General features: G+C 33.2%; 2 protein-coding genes across 3 annotated transcripts; both read left to right on the top strand.

Annotated features, from left to right (window-relative positions):
* The first annotated feature begins 1,631 nt into the window (after positions 1-1,631).
* LOC148194852 (structural maintenance of chromosomes protein) lies at positions 1,632-13,460 on the top strand. Of its 2 annotated transcripts, none has more exons than XR_015781590.1 (18): positions 1,632-2,005; positions 2,237-2,461; positions 3,034-3,129; positions 3,879-3,931; positions 4,289-4,385; positions 5,386-5,459; positions 6,707-6,821; positions 7,589-7,699; positions 8,493-8,569; positions 8,942-9,008; positions 10,344-10,409; positions 10,805-10,912; positions 11,011-11,141; positions 11,374-11,440; positions 11,545-11,612; positions 11,822-11,915; positions 12,020-12,525; positions 12,806-12,884. XR_015781590.1 is itself a non-coding variant. In XM_088096588.1 (18 exons), the coding sequence occupies exons 1-18, from the start codon at positions 1,856-1,858 to the stop codon at positions 13,164-13,166; spliced, it is 2,031 nt and encodes a 676-aa protein (XP_087952714.1). In that variant the 5' UTR covers positions 1,636-1,855; the 3' UTR covers positions 13,167-13,460. The 2 variants fall into 2 exon arrangements, 1 of the variants encoding a protein (XP_087952714.1); XM_088096588.1 differs by having other exon boundaries at positions 1,636-2,005; positions 12,455-12,525; positions 12,806-13,460.
* A 2,239-nt stretch (positions 13,461-15,699) lies between these two features.
* Positions 15,700-17,309, top strand: MAKR4 (membrane-associated kinase regulator). The gene has a single exon (XM_047306190.2). The coding sequence runs from the start codon at positions 15,955-15,957 to the stop codon at positions 17,050-17,052; it is 1,098 nt and encodes a 365-aa protein (XP_047162146.2). The 5' UTR covers positions 15,700-15,954; the 3' UTR covers positions 17,053-17,309.
* Positions 17,310-18,481: the final 1,172 nt, after the last annotated feature.

Genomic DNA, 18,481 nt, shown 5'->3' with positions numbered 1-18,481 from the left:
AATCTATATTTTTTATTTGTTTTAGTTTCACCTAGTCTCATTTTAATAAACTTAAGATGATATTAGCTTAACTTATATATATATATATATATATATATATATATATATATATTTTTTTTTTTTTTTTCATTTTTAAATACGATTGTTACTTAAAAAAATGAGTGATGGGTTGGTGTTCACAGAATTTTTGTTGTCATTACCTTAAAAACTTTTTCTTATACAAACTTTTTATTTTGTTGAATTATTTATTCTAATCAATGTAAGTTAGAACCATTTTTTGTAAGATGAGTCAAATCGACAAATTCACCTTTTAGCAAATGGGTAAAGAAAGAAATAATTAATGATAACTATTTTTTTTACGAGAAATGATGTTTTTCATAATTTACAATATCATATTTTAATATATTTTTAATTAAATACCAACATATTTGATTTGAATAGTATTCACTGAATCATTTCATTTTATATGGGTTTACGGACTAACTTATCATATGTTTCAGGTCTGTACTATGATGTTTCTTTTCCTTAAAATTATTTTTCAAAACATATTTCGTTAATTTAAAACATTATTATTTAACATTTTCAACTCATCAACAGTCTTAAACTTTCACCATAAATTAACATGACACCTTGTACCCCAACTCCCCTAATAATATGGTTAAGAATGTTTGACACACCACATTACAGCTTTTATATTTCAAAAATTCCAAATGGTATTTTTTCTTTATTTAAATAAAAAATATGAAAACAACAAAGTTCAAAATGCTAACAAAAACCTTTGTAATAACAACAAACAAGCATTTACATCAAAACATATATGTAGTATCCATCTCTGTTATCTTTAGCATCATAATACGACCCAATTCAAAATTGAAGTCCTAAAAAATATAGTAAATTGAGGTTTATTTTGAATAAGATGTTGCATAATTATGTAAATACCTAAAAAAATATCATACATTCACAAATTAATTCGTTTGCAATCTCATTCTTCATTTCTGAAATGAGAAAAAATAACACAAAGTTTAAACAAAAATATATCGCAATGGATATTTCTTAAGTTTTTCACAAATATCGAGAGAAGTTTTTTCTTCAATTTTTTTACCATAACTTAAGCACAAATTTAAGTTTATAGAACAAAACCATTGAATACACATTAGTCGTGTGAGCCTAACAAATTGAATTCTTAGTTATTACCCTAATAAACACACAAGGACCTACTTAACATCTAATTAATTACCACAAAGAAATAACTTGTCAAATTATTTTTAAAAAAATAATATTTTCACACACATAAAATTTAAAACTTTTAATATTTATTTGATACAACTTTTCATATTTTTTACTTTTTTTAAAAAAATATATAAAAGTTTATTCATTTATAATAATTTTATTTTTTATTATGTGTCAAATAAATATAAAATATATGTAATCTTATCCTTACTTTTATTTTTAACCAAAATGAGAAAATTTGATTTTAAAATTACTAAAAAAGTGTTTTTAGAGAAAAATGATCAAAGACAAGTCATATTTTTTCATTTACAATCTTACATACTATTCATACCGTTTGTACTATAACCGACCAAACTTTTTTTAGAAATTAAATAAAAGTGAAACTCAAAAAAAAAAAAGTTTGAAGATCGAAACGGCGTCGTTGAGTCTCGAAATCTTGACCCTCTGGAAATCCGATACGAAGCAAACAACAGAGTAAGACAGAGGATGGTCGGTGTTCATTGTGATTCTCCCTGACCTTGTTCTTTATCGTCTCGTTATCGCTCCTAACGTTCCAAATCCTAAATAAATTTGTTGCCTCGTTCTTCAATCGCCGAATTCCGACTCGGAGTGGCCGAGAGCAATCATGTCGTGGCTGAGATCTGCGGTGAGCAAAGCCGTCGAAGTCGGCAACAATAACAACCTCACTCGCACCGTCAAGAACTACGCCGACACCGTCGTACAGCAAGCCGGTCAAGCGGTCGCCGAGGGTGCCAAAATCCTTCAGGATCGCATTGTAAATAAATTCCCCATTCTCAGTTCCTCTTTTATTTTCTCTCATGGCACCTCTCGTTTTTAATTAACGCATCAGTGCGTATGCTAGTCACTAAACTGAGACCAATCCATAACCATCCTCTTTGTGTGCGTAGTTCCAATCTAACTGCCATGTTACCAATATTAGGACGTGTAAACATTTCGATAGGAGAATATTAATTTCGTGTTATGTTTTGTTGTGCACACTATGCAGGGTGCTAGGAATTACAGAAGTGTTGCGGAGACCATTAAGAGGTTGGAAGACGCTGCTATCTCTTACAGGGGACCTGAGAGAGTGCAGTTGCTTAGAAGATGGGTGGCTGTGCTTCAAGAGATTCAGAAGTTGTCTGAAGCCTCGTTGGCCGAAGGTAAAGAGAGGACTCTAGAGCAGCACCTTGCAGTTGAAGAAGCCAAGGAGAACCCAAGGAGACCATCTCTGGTTTGAATTCGGAACCTTCCTTTTTCATATGTTCAGTAGTTTGCTATGACCGATTTTATACTTTGCGGAAATTTCGTTATATGTTTGAGGACTATACTGTCTCTAAAATTATAGAAATGCTAGCAACACTCTCTTTAATACACTTCTCCTAATACACTGTATTATTCAAAGTACAAAATTTTGTAGGTCTACCTCAGATTTTGTAGTTTTGCGTAGAATTTAAGCAATAGTAGAAAAATTGTTAATAGGAGTGTGATGTCACTGATAGCAATCCTCCTGATTTCTGGCGTATTGATGCCATTCCCTAGCTAAGTCTAGTATACTTCAGAAGCTGTTGCTGTTTGTTTTTGCACTACAATGTCTTCTCGTATTTTGGATGATAATAAAATTCTCCTGTTGTCGGCTTCTTTTTTTTTTCCTTCTTACAACTAGATTACATGAGGACATCTTCCCTGTTGGTAGGTAGTTGGTGCCCAAATTTTTATGTTGGTAATGTATTCCTAAAAATAGCGAATACATTGCATCCTTTTACCTTAACCGTTTGTGTTTGCTATTCTACTGTCTCTTTTCAGGTTCTTTACTATGATTCTGATGTTGGGGGTGAACCATTAAATTTTCGTGATGTTTTCCTTCAAAGTCAGGCATTAGAGGGTATAGCATTATCCATGGTATGTTCAATTAATGCTGATTATTATGTATAAATATCCTGAACTTCCCATGGTATATTGGTAGGTATCTTTATAACATAAATATCTATGGTTTGTTCTGTAAAGCATAAAACTTAGTGTTTTTAATTGTCTTAGCAAAATGGGTGCAAAAAGAGAAGCGAGTTTCAAGTGTACTTTTGAAGTGAGACATGAGATTAACATGGTGAAAGCCCGAGATGTAAGCTTGAGATGCACTGTCTCAGACTGTAAAGAATGTATACACACATGCAGTATAAGTACAATGTTCTTTATATATATATATATATATATATTGCCTTCTTTTCCTTTAGTGATTGTGAGTGGGTTTGCACCTTGTATGTCTAAAAGAATAATTTAATGTTAAAAGTTAATGCAATTTGCTTTACTTCAATAAATTTAATAAATTCTTGTGAATATTTCTTACAATGTGGGTTTTTGCATAATTTAACCTCATAATCGTCTTGGAAGGTGAGGGTTGTCCTCATTTATATACTTTTTTCAGGTTCTATATTTAGTCATCGTGAGACTTGGTTTTTCCCAATAATATTGTATCAATTATAATTTGATCTAGTTACGTACCTTCTTCTCCTCAGTTTCTCTTTGGTGTATGCAGCTTTTTGTTTTATCATTTTCATTATATCGGTAAAAGAATATCATTCTGGATAAGTCAATTTGTTTCTTTTGCTGATAATAGAGGTTAACCGCAGGGTTAACTCTTTTCTATTCCTCAGATTATTCATGCTCCCCACGAGGAAGAGGTTTCCCTTCTCCAGGAGATGTTTGGGTGAGTTTATTGCTTTTATACACACAACTGCACACACACATATAGATAGATAGATATAAATAGTTGGATAGATAGATATTTAGATCTCTCATTGTGATTTGTCATTGGCAACTTGCATGTCGCATTTTCATGCCATGATTTATCTTTGATCTTATGTTTATGAATGACATCCGAGTCTAGCTTATATGGTATATGAAATCCTTTGGTGCAATTTTCGTGGGGTATGATCAATGTTTTGTTATTGTGAAAAAAATGTCTAAAATTTTAATTTCATTTGTGCCTTTGTGGGAAATTTTTAATATTGCAGTTCAGCTGAAGATACATCTAATCTTACTTTCTCTATCCTTATCTATATAGACTCTGTCTTACTGGAGGAAAAGAAGTTCATAATGCCATAGTGAGCAGCCTGCAAGATTTAGCAACCGCTTTTTCAAGCTATGAAGATGAAGTACTGGTAAGGATGATTTTTATTTCCCTCGTATCTGTGGACATAGGTATTGCTCAGAAGTAAATGCTTCCTCTGTTTTCTCCTCTCTTTGATTAATTGTATTTTTGGTGTTTAGTTGTGACTTCACAAAATCTTGGAAGGCTGTTTTATGTGTAGACCATTTGTTAATCAGTATATGAATTTGAACTGAACTTTAAATTTTGAGAGTGCACATTTTTAATACCTTGATAGCATTTTCCTTGACTAAGTTTTGAGTTTTGGTTTTAAACATTTGAATTCTGAAACGAGGAACCTAACTTTATTTTGTTGAAAAGACTAATAAAATAAAATAAATTATCTGGAAACATTCTACCTTAAATAATGTATTAGTGATGTTAATGTTAATAGTACTAAATTACTTTTGAGAACCAAATTGGGAAGTTGTCCTTTCTCCCAAACATGGTTATCCTTCTTAAAGAACTGAATTTATCTTTATGTAAATAGGAAAATGTGTCATATTTCATTGCTGAAAGTTAGGTTGAATCATCATTGATTTTAAATAAAGCACTGTATGGTATCATCACCACACATTTTCAGCAAGCGTAATAATCCCGTTTCAGATCTTTCATCGCATTATCATTCACATAGTCAATTTTTTCTTTCTCATATATCAATTTTAAACCGTGACTTAATTTTACAGTTAATGATATATTTTATAACTTATTAAAATGGAGAAAATGGGATTAAAATAATAATTTTATAACTTCAATTATGGATTTTTATATCCATATCTAATCATAATTTAAAAGGCGACCTGAATATAAGTGTTAAATGAAAGTAATTGAAATGAAATGTAGTCCTCTGTAGACAACTCAGTAGATAGAGTCGAGACATTAAACTTTGAAATTCACTTTGCTGCCATTTCATTTCAATTGATCATCTCTCAGTGGGGCCTCGAATGTCTTCTCCTCTTAAACTTGCTCTTTATGCATTCAATAAGATTGTTATATGTTACCTTTTTCATTAGGTGAAGCGAGAGGAATTGCTTCAATTTGCACAAGGTGCCATCACTGGGTTGAAAATCAATTCTGATGTTGCAAGGTCAGTGTGAAGACATGGGTTTCCTTTGTCATTTTCTTTGTTCCTAGCTGGTAGACAACCAAGTCTGACACTGATCTTAAGTTCAAATATCAAAATCTATAACTTTTGTTATCATATTTCTGAAGATTTGGTCTTTAAATTAGCCAAATAATGTCTGGCAATTCATGTAGCCACCTCACCTTGTAGCACAGTTGATATATAAATTGTGTTGTAATAAATTGTTTATGAATTTGGTTATTAGCCTTTTTCTCTAAGTGATTTATATAGATAATCCCATTTAATTAATGAAACAATTTATGTGACAATTTTTCTAATAAGGATAATGTTGCTCCAGAGAACATCATGCTCTGAATGCTTTGTAGCTCTGATCTTATACAATGCCTGAATAATTTATAGGTAGGATTTCAACAGTAGTAACTTTGGGTGGAAAATGTCTTTTCCTATTGCAGTAGGTGATGGGATTGTAATCTTGTACCTCCCTCCAGCATCAGGCCTCCATTATGTTCGATTTTAGGAGAAAGTGGTTGGCAATGAAATGAAAAAATAGGGGTATGCGGATTACTGTTGTATGATGGATGGAATTTAGTAAATAGATAAAAGTGATAACGGAGCAAAACCCACATCATCCTTAATATAAAAGGATAATAAGAAACATTGAGCCTCAAGAGGTTAAAAACTGCAATGAAGCTGTCATAAACTTCTGGACAGCACTCAAAGAGACTCAGAGGTTACAACTTAAACACTATCGTATTCCATATTGTCAATTAGGCTAGGCAACTGGAGCAGGGACAGAACCACATTGATTTGAGATGGAGCACAAATATGTTTTTTTAGCAGATGAACAACTAAAAGTGAAATTCAACAAAAGTGATTACTTTGAGAAATATATATTTATTGGCATTGACTAGGAACATATTATTCAAAGATTTCACGGCGTGAGACCTCTCTGTCTCCCCCTTGTTATTTACTTCAACTTACAATTATTAACTTTATTTCATTATCCTTAATGAATGCCATGATGCTTTGGATTTATGTAATAAGCATAACCAGTCACTACAGCTCTACAAAGTTAACTGATATATTCCTTTAACTAATATCAAAGAAAAATGAAATAATGTTCTATTTAGTGTGTACTTTTCAGATATTACTTTAGTTGTTATCAGCAGATCCATGTTGTTATAATATAATGTGAGAAAACTGCCTGCAATCTACCTCAAGTCATGTCTCGTTTTCCTTATTGACTGCAGAATAGATTCCGAAGCCTCTACTCTTAAGAAAAAGCTCACTGAGATAATAACTTCAAAGGGGTCTGTAAATAAAGTTGATTTTAAAGCTGCCGAGGAAACAACATCAACTCTAGAGGTTTGTTTTTGTCATCACTTCCTCTTCAAAGCCTTTCACTGCCAGTAATGAATTTTTTCATCGACTAATATAGTAATAATATGAGACAAGCTTATCTGAAACTTTTATTGAGTCAGCCATTTTTTATTAGTCGAGTATGCTGCTGCTCCCATTATTGTTTCTTGTTATGAGCTTATTTTCCATGTTTTTTGAAGAAGCGGTGTTGGTAGACTGTAAATTCCTTGGTTCTTTACTGTGATTGATTCTTAATTGAACTGTGATGCTTTCATACTTTCTGGCATTTTTGTTATGAGCATTTTTGGTTTACTTACCAACTATCATGACAACCGAAATGGAGTGTGGTTGAATAGAGTGCATGCATTGAATGAGTGGGTGAAGTGGTGGAATATTCGTATACATGAGTTTAGAAGTGTTCCTTCAATTGCTTTTCATTGAACAATTCATGCTTATATGCATTTTCAATTTCTTTCATGAGAATTTGTGAAAGGAAAAAAAGAAAAACAAAAAAACAATTATTGAATCTTGTAATTTGTATTGATAAAAAATTTCATAGATTCATTCATGTGTAGTGAGATTCAAAGTCATTTGCGATTGATCTTATGATATGGTGAAGTGCGAGGTAGCCAAATTACATTCTAAGTTTAAGATTCTAATCACTATGTTGTAATGTAATATAGATTTATATATAATAATTTACTTTTTATTATATTTTGTGTAGACCATTCTGTGTTAGAGAGTGGATTATAAACCAACCAATAATTTTGCAGGCTTTGAAAATTGCCCTTGCTCAAATTAGAATCTGTTCCAAACTGGAAGCATTATTGCTGAAGAAAAAAAATTTAAGCAATGGAGACTCCCCTGAAGTTCATGCTCAAAAGGTACATTTTCTTCCTTTATTATTTTCTTTGGGAAGGGTCGGAGAAAGGAAAACAAGAGGTTAAAATTATATTTCCTGATATGAAAAACTAATATTTTGGAGCAATTAAAATTGGAATGGTTTACCTGGAGTTCACCAAAATAAAAATTTATTCACTGATTAAATGGAGAGAAACTGAAAAAAAAAATTAGAAAGAATTTTTAGCACTTTTAATTTTCATAATTACCTTTCTCTAGTTTGTCAATCATATGAAAAAGATGTTTACTAGAGGTACAGATTATATTTCCTTGCACGAAAAACTGATTTTATGGCTAAGAAAATTGGAACGGCTTACCTTGAGTTCACCAAAATAGAAAAATTGAATCACTCAGAGAACGTGGAGAAACAGAAAAGAAAATTAGAAGGATTTGTAACATTTACCCTTCTCTAGTTGTCAATCATATAAACAAAATATTACGGGTAATTTTTAATTCTATTATTTATTTTATTCTTTCCATTAACTTGACATTATAGAAAAGTAAACATTAATTCTCTACATTTTGTTATCAGGTTGTATTCAAATTGCAAAACAATAAACTACCAGGTGTCCTAGTTTGGATCTAACTATTATTTTAGAGTGAATGAGATGGTAGAAGTAGAACTTACATTTGGGGTTATTCTGCTTTGAAATGTTCTCAGTCTCTTATTCACTGAATATAGTTCCTTGTTTTCTGTCGTTCTGTCTATTATGTTCCCCATATTTCTGGTAATGTTTTGATTGTTCTATCCATGTCAATACTGTTGTGCTTAAGTAGGTTGATAAGCTGAAGGTTTTGACGGAATCTCTTGCCAACTCTGCTGTAAAAGCTGAAAAACGTATTTTAGATAACAGGTAGCCTGTCATAATATTATCTTCTCTTATACTCCTGTCTTTACTTTTTGTCATCTGAATTCATAGTTTTATACTCACCGGACAAATAGGTTTTGTTGAATGTACTTTATTTAGCATTTTGCTTTATAGTTTTTATTTTCAGTTTCCGATCAATAAATCTGTTTTATTTGTAAGTGGGTTTAAACATGCCAGACGTATATCCATTCATTAGGAAATTGTAGTGGTGGTGGTATAATTCTACCTTCTGCCTACTCTTTTAGTTCATTGTTTCCGTTTTTGTAGATGATGTTACTGATTAACTGGGGTTTTTTGTTATTCTATTTGGCTCAAGTTAATGAACACTAAACCATATTTCTCTCTCTAATTTTACAGAGTACAAAAGGAGGAAGCATTAAAAGTTCGAGTAGCTAAAGATGGTGAAGCTAGTGAAAAGGAGAAGGTAATGTATTTGCTTTGGAATGTATTATATTTCAAATGTATAAGCTAGTGAAAAAGAGTAGTTAAAAAGGTCAACAGGGAATCATTATGTTTATTGCTAAATATTACTGGTTTGTATTTGCTTTTGGAATGTATCATATTTCAAATGGGGATTTCATTGTATGTCTACTTATCTAAGCTGTTGTTCTGTATGTCAATTCTTTAAATGTAGTTTTTAAGTCTAATTCAACCTTAAAACTAACTTGTAAGTAATATTTACATACATTTATATACTATGATTTGGTCATGTCTTTAATCAATATGGGATTTCCAACCCATTCTATCACACTGAAGACTTGACATCTCAAGCTTGTGACTGTATATTGTGGGTGGTACCATAGCAGGTGGTATGATAAGCCTATGAGAGCTTTGGTAGGATAAACTCTAATACCATTTTAGAAAATGAACTTTAAATTTAATTCAATCTCACAAAACTAAAGTGAGGTTTGCATCTATTTATATACTAAAATTTTACCCTATTTCTAGTCAAATTAGGGTCTCTTAACAAAAATGATATATGAACAATGTGATCAATATTGATAACAGCTTTATTGCATTAACATCTGGAGTTTATATGTAATTGTTTTATTATTTTGTTCTTTCTTCATAGGTTATGCTGGATATTTTCCTGAACGTATTAATTTGCATTCCTACATACATATATAGATACATAGATACATAAATATACATATATAGATACATACTGTTAGGTTACTTTATGCCAATAACCTAATCAAGACTCTCTTCTCACCACAACTCTCGAATAAAGAATGGAAAAGTATGTATATATGTATTAATGATGAAAGAGTGAATTAGAATACAAGAATCACCCCAAGGAAGCCTAACCTTCCTCCTCTGGAAAATATCCAGTCTGAACCAATTCTCCCATCCCCCTCTCCCCCTACTTAGTTTATTATTTATACCTTCTCTCTCTTCTAACAACTATAACATATTACTCTCCTTACACGTGTCTCACACGTGTCTAACTCATTCTCTTTTATTCCTAACACATACATATATATATATATATACATACATACATATATCTACATACATATATATATGTATGTATGTATGCATATGTATATACGTATACATATACATACACACACACACGCCCTTAAATTGGTTCACTTTTATTTGGGGGCTGTGGTTGATTAAGTTTGTAGTGAGATGATCAATTTCCTTGTGTGCATAGGAGCCAAGACCATAATGAAAAACTAGCATCTGCCTGTCAGTACTATGTCTTCCATCTATTGTAGGGGACAACTGATTTTTCTTTCTTCCTCAATTTCAGGAACTGACAGCAGAGATATCTGAACTGCAACGTAAAAAAGAAGATCTTGAAGCTGAACTGAAAAAGGTATGACCATATTCAACTTTTTTTTTTTGTGGTGGTGAGAGTGGTAAATGATATTTGCTTGAGAAAATGGGTTTATTTATTATTTTCTTCATTTCTACTCATGCAATGTGATGATTTTTGTACTCTAGTTGTCTGTTTATATCCTTGCGACTTATGGATTGATATTTGTTGAGGAACCTTGTATTGCCTCTTTTTAACTTTGAACATGTGTAAGATTCTTTGGCCATTGAATGTGAATTTTGTTCTTCAAGTTTACTGCTAATAGCAATAAATGGTTGTTTGTCTTATTATATTGTTAAAACGACTCCAACTTTAATATATGGGATGCTGTTGGAGGAGTGGTGACGACTTTCATAACTAATTTATAAATAACTGAAATCTGGCATGAATTGTAGGTTAACACTTCTTTGGCTGCTGCTCAAGCACGACTATGGAATGTGAGGGAAGAGAGAGACCAGTTTGAGGAAGCAAACAATCAGATAGTTGAGCACCTGAAGATAAAGGTTCGAGGTTCTAATTTTCTATTCCACGTATGGTTGAATATTCCTGAATAGCTCAGCATCCAGGTTGTCTGAAATTTTGGTTTGACCTTGATCGACAGGAAGATGAGTTTTCAAAATCCATTAACTCATGTAAGGTTGAAGCAGATGTTATCAAAACCTGGATTAATTTTCTGGAAGATACTTGGGTTCTTCAGCAGTCAAATGCAAAAACTAACGACAAGCTGGTCAAGTATGTAACTGAACTTAAGCAATGATAAATGTTTTTGCTGCCTGTAAAATAAACTAATTTGAGTATGACCCTGGATGTGTATATATTTATTATATTAGGAATAATTCCAATTTCACATATACTTAGTTGACTACATCCTTCAACAAGAATTCTATGGGCTATACTTACTCTTATTCTGCCTTTGCTCTTTATTTTTCACGAATTATTATTGACTTATCCTTACATTTTAAAGTGATGAATTGGAGAGACATGAGGACTACTTTGTGAACTTGGCCATTCAACTTCTTACAGCTTACCAGGTACATACTACGCTTTACTGATTCAAATAATGGGTGTATGACCTGGTTTTTGCTTCCCTCCTGGTTTTCCCCCTTAGTAGTATGACCTGCTACGTTGTGTGCAGAAAGAGTTAGAGCCTTCTATTAACCATATTGGAACATTTGTCGTGAACCTCAAGAATTTAAATCAGAGGTAATACCTTTTAAGGGTGTTTTGATTGTAAATTTCTTTGGGAGTACAGTATTTTCTCCATGTTAACAAAAAAGCTTAGATTTTCTTGCTTCTATAAATGAACTGGTATTCAAATCATTGATATTTTCATTTGTCTATAAAGTATTAAGTTTTAATTTTAAAAATTTTCGTGTGTGTGCTCTTGTGTGTATGTTTGTGTTGGGATACAGGTTAGAGATGACACCCAATCCAGATACCGAGGATTCAGAAGGATTAAGTCCAAGGAAAAACCTTGAGGAGGAATATCTGACGTACGAGGCCAAGGTATATATGCATATCACTGGCTCGTTCATCTAGCAGTTTATTTACCTATTTTTTTTATGATAACGTTTTTTTTTGTTCAAGTGTGAATTTGGTTTTTGACTCAGCCTAATGGCAACATGCGATCCGTGTAACTGACCTTGAAGGCAGATCTTCGGCAGTTAAAAAAATGAACTGCACCTTCTCCAGTTGTATCCAATAACCCACGAGTTTTAAAACTGTATTTGCTTTTTTTTTTAAATAAAAAACTTTAAACATTTGAATCGTGAGATCTCTTGAACTACACACGCTGCAGATTTAAAATGAACTACAGGGTATCCAATTCGATCTGACTTATCCTAATAGGATAAGACTATCAGTGTTGTGGGCTTGTACTGATTTATCCTAATAGGATAAGACTATCGGTGTTGTGGGCTTGTCTCCTTAAATGAGTTTGATCTTCTGATATATGTCGTATGCTGCATGCTTTGTTCATGACGAAAACAATGGAGTAGTGATATGATTTGCTTGGATTTGTTGATGGTTTTCTTTCGTTGCTTCAGATTATTACCACTTTCAGTGTTGTGGATACTATGAAACAGCAGTTTTACGCTCAGCATGGGAAAGTTTCCAGGTTGTGTTTTCTTTCTAGATTAACTTTACTGGGTGGCTTTATTAACCGAAGAATTGAACGGTTGGTTGATACAAGTTCAAAATAAATGTGTTGTGTAAATCCAGCTGAAATTTAGAATTTCTCTAACTGGTTTTCACCCAGACTCACCTTTTACAAACCATTTTGTTCTCTCCCTGTGAAAAACATTTTCTCATTTATTGAATAGAAGATTATGGTTGCATCAGACACCTTGTACTGAATTTTTTCCTTTTGCCTTCACTTATTGGTCGCACCAATCCAGGAGCGATGAAGATAGAGTTAAAGAGCTGTTTGAGGCCATTGAAAAGTTACGAACTAAATTTGAGTCTATTGAGAGGCCAATTCTTGATATAGAGAGTCCTGCAAAGGTTGAAACTCCACCTTCTGAGAAAAAGTTGGATGGTGCTCCGTCACTTTCTGCACCAGCTCATGGTGCACAGCTTTCAAAGCCTGAGACGGATGAACAGCCAAAATCATCTTCAGTTAAGGCAGACCAGCTATTAGACCATGCAGCCGAGTTAGCTAAGCTGGAATCTGAGATTGGAAGGGTTAGTGACGAGTATTCGTCAGAAGAAATTGGTGATTGGGAGTTTGATGAGCTTGAAAAAGAATTGGCTAGTTAGGTCAAATCTTATTTATGAGTAATTAAGCTTGCTGTTGTATTTTTATAAGGAGGCAAGTTCAAGTATCATAAATTTGTAAGCATGGGTCGGTTGTTAATGAAGCCTCAGTTTGTATCCCGATATCTTTTAATTTGTAAACATTAGAGCATAATTTCTTGATTCTTCTGTAAATTAATGAATATGTAACATGTAGACCAGTCGAAAAATTATTTGTAACAATCAGTATGGTTACCCTAGAACCGTTACATCGAATGACTGGAAAAGTTCTTATGTCATATTTTGTTTTTGGTTAGTGTTACTAGCCCACCTTGCATTCTTTTATTGGTTGAAAAATTGCAAAATTAAGTTATATATGTAATTTTTCTCTAACAAATTTTAGTTAACAGTAGTGTTAAAGTCTGGTAACATTTCTCTTTGAGCTTTCTACATTTATGGCATGTTTGAAAAAGATAAAGAGAATTTAGATAGAAATCAAAGAGTAAAAAATAAGGAATATAATAGGTGTTCCTCCCTTTTTAACAGAGTTCTTTATTATTTTTAAAAGTGGAGTGAAAATTAAACTTTGTACTGTATTTTTTTTAGAAAAAGAGCTGTTTATTATTTTTTTATCATAAAATAAAATAAGAAATATAGCAAGTGTTTCTCCTTATTTTACAGTGCTTCTTTATTATTTATTTCCTTCTAATTTCTCTTCGAAATAAACAATGAAAATTTGAATGTTTTATCTTTTTCTTGTTTTTTTTTTCTTTCTATTTCTAATGAATTTATATGCAAATAAACCTTGTTTCGAATGTGCCTAATGTTCAAAGAACCCTTCTAAGTATAGCCGGAAATTTTTGCCTGTGAACTCTGTACCTAACATGCAAAGCACGGAACATACACCATGTAGCTGCTAGTCAATCTTGTTAATGTGATTCATAAAATCAATTCATGAATCTATCCATGTAAATGCACCGGGTGTATTATTAGCCTTGAGATGGATGTTGCTATATTTGATTAGGCAACAAAAAAAATTATTGGCTCAACGAGACAATTTTGGTCCTTTTTTTTCTCAATCTGATGTAACAAAAGTAAAGTAGTGTTTTTTTTGTTTTTTTTCTGATAGAGATGCAGTTTGATCAATGTTGACATTATATTATAATGTATAAGTAGGTTTGAGAAAATAAATGAAAATGCTTGACAACCTAACTTGGCGACAAATTGGACATGAAAGTAAGGTGGGCATTAGCATAGGTCCTGCATTGACAGAAAGAACCAACCATTTGGTGGTGTTTTGTTAGCATGTTGGCAAATAATAATCTGAAAGAAATTGCACAGAGGGAGAAAAAAAAAGAAAAAGGTAAGAGCTTATCGTTTTGTTTTGCGACTAAAAAATATAAAAGGGAAAAGGATGATAAACTCAAAAGTAGGCAGGAGGAGTGTGTTAAAAGATGATGACAAAGAAACTCTCGAGCTTTGCAGGCATTCCGGCCTCAGTCTCTTCTCCCACCATTGCTTGTCGGGTCATGTGTTGCTCATTCTTCTTCACTCTCTGCATTCACTATAATACTTTATTCACTTACCACACAACTTCATTTTTCAATGTCAAATTAATAAACACAAAAGAACACACCAATAATTTCAAAAAGATGCCCATGTTTTGCACCCGTGTACACCAAAAGCTTTGCCAGGGCTTTTCCCGTGTGCAATTATTCACTAAAGTGCGTTAAAACAAAGGCAGGAATCCAGTTAAAAGTTCCAAAATGTATGCTGTGGTTGTTCTTCATTAACTCATTTTGGTGCACATCACAATGATAAGTAGTTAAGTACTGACATGAATGCCAAAGTGCATGCCCCCAGACATATCTTTTTCATAAACCCATTTTTCTTGCATGGGAAATCGCTAGTGTTACACAAGGTTCCAAAATAGGCTCTTTAATTCACAGACCATCTTTCCCATATATCAAAAAAGTGAGTCCAACTCTCGTATGAAAGTGAAAAACCCATTACTTCATTGTATTAAGGTCTTGAACAATTAATTATGTCAGTTCTTTATATGATTAGACTCGTATCTCATTTGGTAACGTGTCTCTCAATAAAACTCATCTTGGATAACAACAAAAAGTACCCATAATATCAGACTCAAATACTTTTGTTACCACTGCCAGGAGATTCCCAAATATTAATATCATGCAACAATCCCCTTCTGCTTAAAATGGCAACAATAAAACATTGGTTTTTGTTAGAAAGTAATCAAATGAATGGCTACAATCATTATGTAATATGTTGATTCTAGCTTCCCATTGTGCGAGACTTCATGATGCCAACGGCACTAAGCAAGTAACCAACCTGCAGTGCGACACGGTGAAGTTTTTGGACACTTGTCTGCATTATTAATTTCTTGAGGAAACAAAATAATTTAAATCATGTCATGCTAGTTACCATTAGCAGCAAAAGAAGTATAAAAGTAGCAATCCCAATTAGAAATAAGCTACAATTTTATGTTGGGTGGGTCAGTGCTTCTCCCCGTAAGAAAATCAATGAGGTCCTAATTTTACATTCGGATGCCTGCAGACAAACTCCTTCAATAATGACAAGACATGAAATAAAAAATAAAAAGCAACAAGATTAGAATACCACTAATTCCAGGATACTACTGCTTTTAGAATAAATCATTCTTTGCACTTTCAAAAGAGGTACTATACCACTCTTCATTTTTCCATAATAAAAGCTCTGCAACCATTAGCTGGTATCCCCTCATAAGAAGAAGTCCAAAATAGAAGAGTGGTACTGAACCTGAGAAATAACAATGGCTACAACACTCTTAGCATGTGACCCTGCAGATGATGATTACATTGACATGGAAGTCAACTCATACTCCAACTTCTTCTGCCATTCTCAATCTTATCCACAGCCTAGAGAATTTGAGTTTCAAATGTCTTCCATTGTTCAAGAGAAAGAACCAACAACCTCCCCAGCTGATGAGCTTTTCTACAAAGGAAAACTCCTCCCTCTTCACCTCCCCCCTCGGTTACAAATGGTTGAAAAACTCCTTGAAAACTCAACCTCTCCTTTCCACAAAGAAAATGATATCTTTGAGGAGTTCTTTAGCACTCCTCTAGCCACTACCTACACAACACCAATTGCAGGCACCCCATTTGAATCCTGCAACATCTCTCCATCAGATTCTTGCCAAGTTAGCAGAGAATTAAACCCTGAAGAGTATTACAACCTTGCCTACCCAACAGACACGAGTGGTGGATTTGTTGTTCAAAACCAGAAGAAGTCTTGGACAAAGAAACTGAAGCAGTCTTCAATAGGTTCCAAGTTGAAGGCTTCAAGGGCTTATCTCAAATCATGGTTTGGAAAATCTGGTTGCTCATATGAAACCTATGCAACCTCAACCAAAGTTGCAGATGAAGGATCGGTTTCAAAGGCCAGGGAAATTTTAAATATGAATGTGCAAGTGGCAAAGAAGAACCCATATGGCCAAATTCACAGGGACAGATATCAGTCCTCTAATTCTGTCATAAGAAGCTACAAAGAGAAGACAAGTGAGGATGGAAGTAACCACCACAGAAGGTCTTTCTCGGTCGGCATAAAAATTCTTCCAGGGAACAAGTCATCATCGTCATCGTCATCATCTTCGTTTCTGTCTGGCTCAACTTCATTTTCGTTTTCAAACAAATCATATGGATGCCAAGCTCGCCAGCTACTGAAAAGATGCAGCAGTGCAAATTCAGAGATAGAAAATTCAATCCAGGGAGCAATTGCACACTGCAAGAAGTCTCAGCAAGTGTTCTCTTCAAAGAAGACTGCAAGCGAAGCAGGACTCTACTCGGTGTCTGCATCATCAAGAACCTCAGTTTGTGAGGATCATGAGAGGGTAGAGCTTTGGAGGGGCTGACGGGAATTGAAGAGTAGTTTTGCTTATTTTGTATTCTTCACACATTGTCTTTCAATTCAAAAGTAACTTTGGTGAAAGATAGCTTCATTCACCTGCACTAATTTTAGAAACACTCATGGTTATCATGATGATGGCTACAGAATGAGATTCTTCTGAAAATAAAACTCCAACTTTGTGCTATCATCTTCCAAGCCAAAAACTTTCCCCCCATATTTCAAGAATCACTTGGTGATCGAAACAACCTAAACAGTGACAAATTTATTTTAGTTTCTTTCTGAAATTTGGACCCTGTCAACTGAAAAACTGATTTGATCTTTCTCCAGCTTGTAAATCAACTGTAACAATCAATTATTGCACTATGATAGGCCTCTATATGCATACATCAAGCATTTTCATGGATCTCAATACATAAGGAACAGTGATAAGAAGAGTAGATTAAAAGTTTATCTTCTACTAGAAATCTCATTGCTTGTAAATGCTGTCAACTAGAATGGTGACAATGCAACAAGCACTATAAATGTTTGATACTTGATACTAAGAAATTGATTCTGTTTTATGCAATTACTTTTACCAATCATGAGAAAGAAATGATTAATGCAGGCACAGTACAGACATAATGAATGTAAGAGTAATGTGGACATCAAAACCTAATTGTTGAAGTGGAAAGCATAATAATATGTACAACTATTAAATTGAGAGAACAGGTACATTGCAAGATCTTCTGAAAAAGAAAAAGTTGGACATACAAAACAAATGAGAAAGTTAGAGGAATCTACTAATGCAATCCCAGGCTCTCACTGACAAACAAGGTAGACAACATTGAGTCCAAGTTTCACATTGAATAGAAATAAAAAAGTAGGGTACTATGTAAAGGTGAAAAATTCATTAACATGTTGTCTTAAGATTTTGGATAGAGAATAGTATCAATCCTTTGTATTATTGGACTCGGATCTCATTGATGTTTGTATCTCTCAGGTGGACCTCTTGATAGACCCAACAAAACAATACTAGTAACTCAGTTGTGTTCAAATGATGGCAAGAAATAAAGAACACCAATCTTTTCATGTCATTTGCCACTGAATTGTAATTGCTTATCTGTCAGCTTTGATCATCTAATTCTCCATTAATTTTATGAGGTTTCTTTAATGAATAAATAAATGTGATTGCCATACTGCAATTTTTGTAATAAATAAATGTCTTTTAAAATTAAAATACATGTTTCTTAGGTCCTTTCTAAATTCTATTATCAGAAACCAAGAGGGTCACAATCATTATGATTGTTGAAGCCCACATGTCTTCGTCCCTTGGCTACTACTCTAAGACATTTACTGGCTTCTAGTTTCTCTGTGAAGAAAATTTCTTGACCATTAAAGTAAGCTTATTCTATTATAATGCAAAAAGCTTGTCAGAGCAACTGAGAAAGAAGAAA

The sequence above is a fragment of the Vigna umbellata genome, chromosome 8, assembly GCF_029865625.1.
Source record: "Vigna umbellata cultivar VRB3 chromosome 8, Vumbellata_1.0, whole genome shotgun sequence".
Taxonomy (NCBI): domain Eukaryota; kingdom Viridiplantae; phylum Streptophyta; class Magnoliopsida; order Fabales; family Fabaceae; genus Vigna; species Vigna umbellata.
The sequence above is the reverse complement of the archived record's forward strand: the minus strand, read 5'-3'. Positions and strand labels throughout refer to the sequence as shown.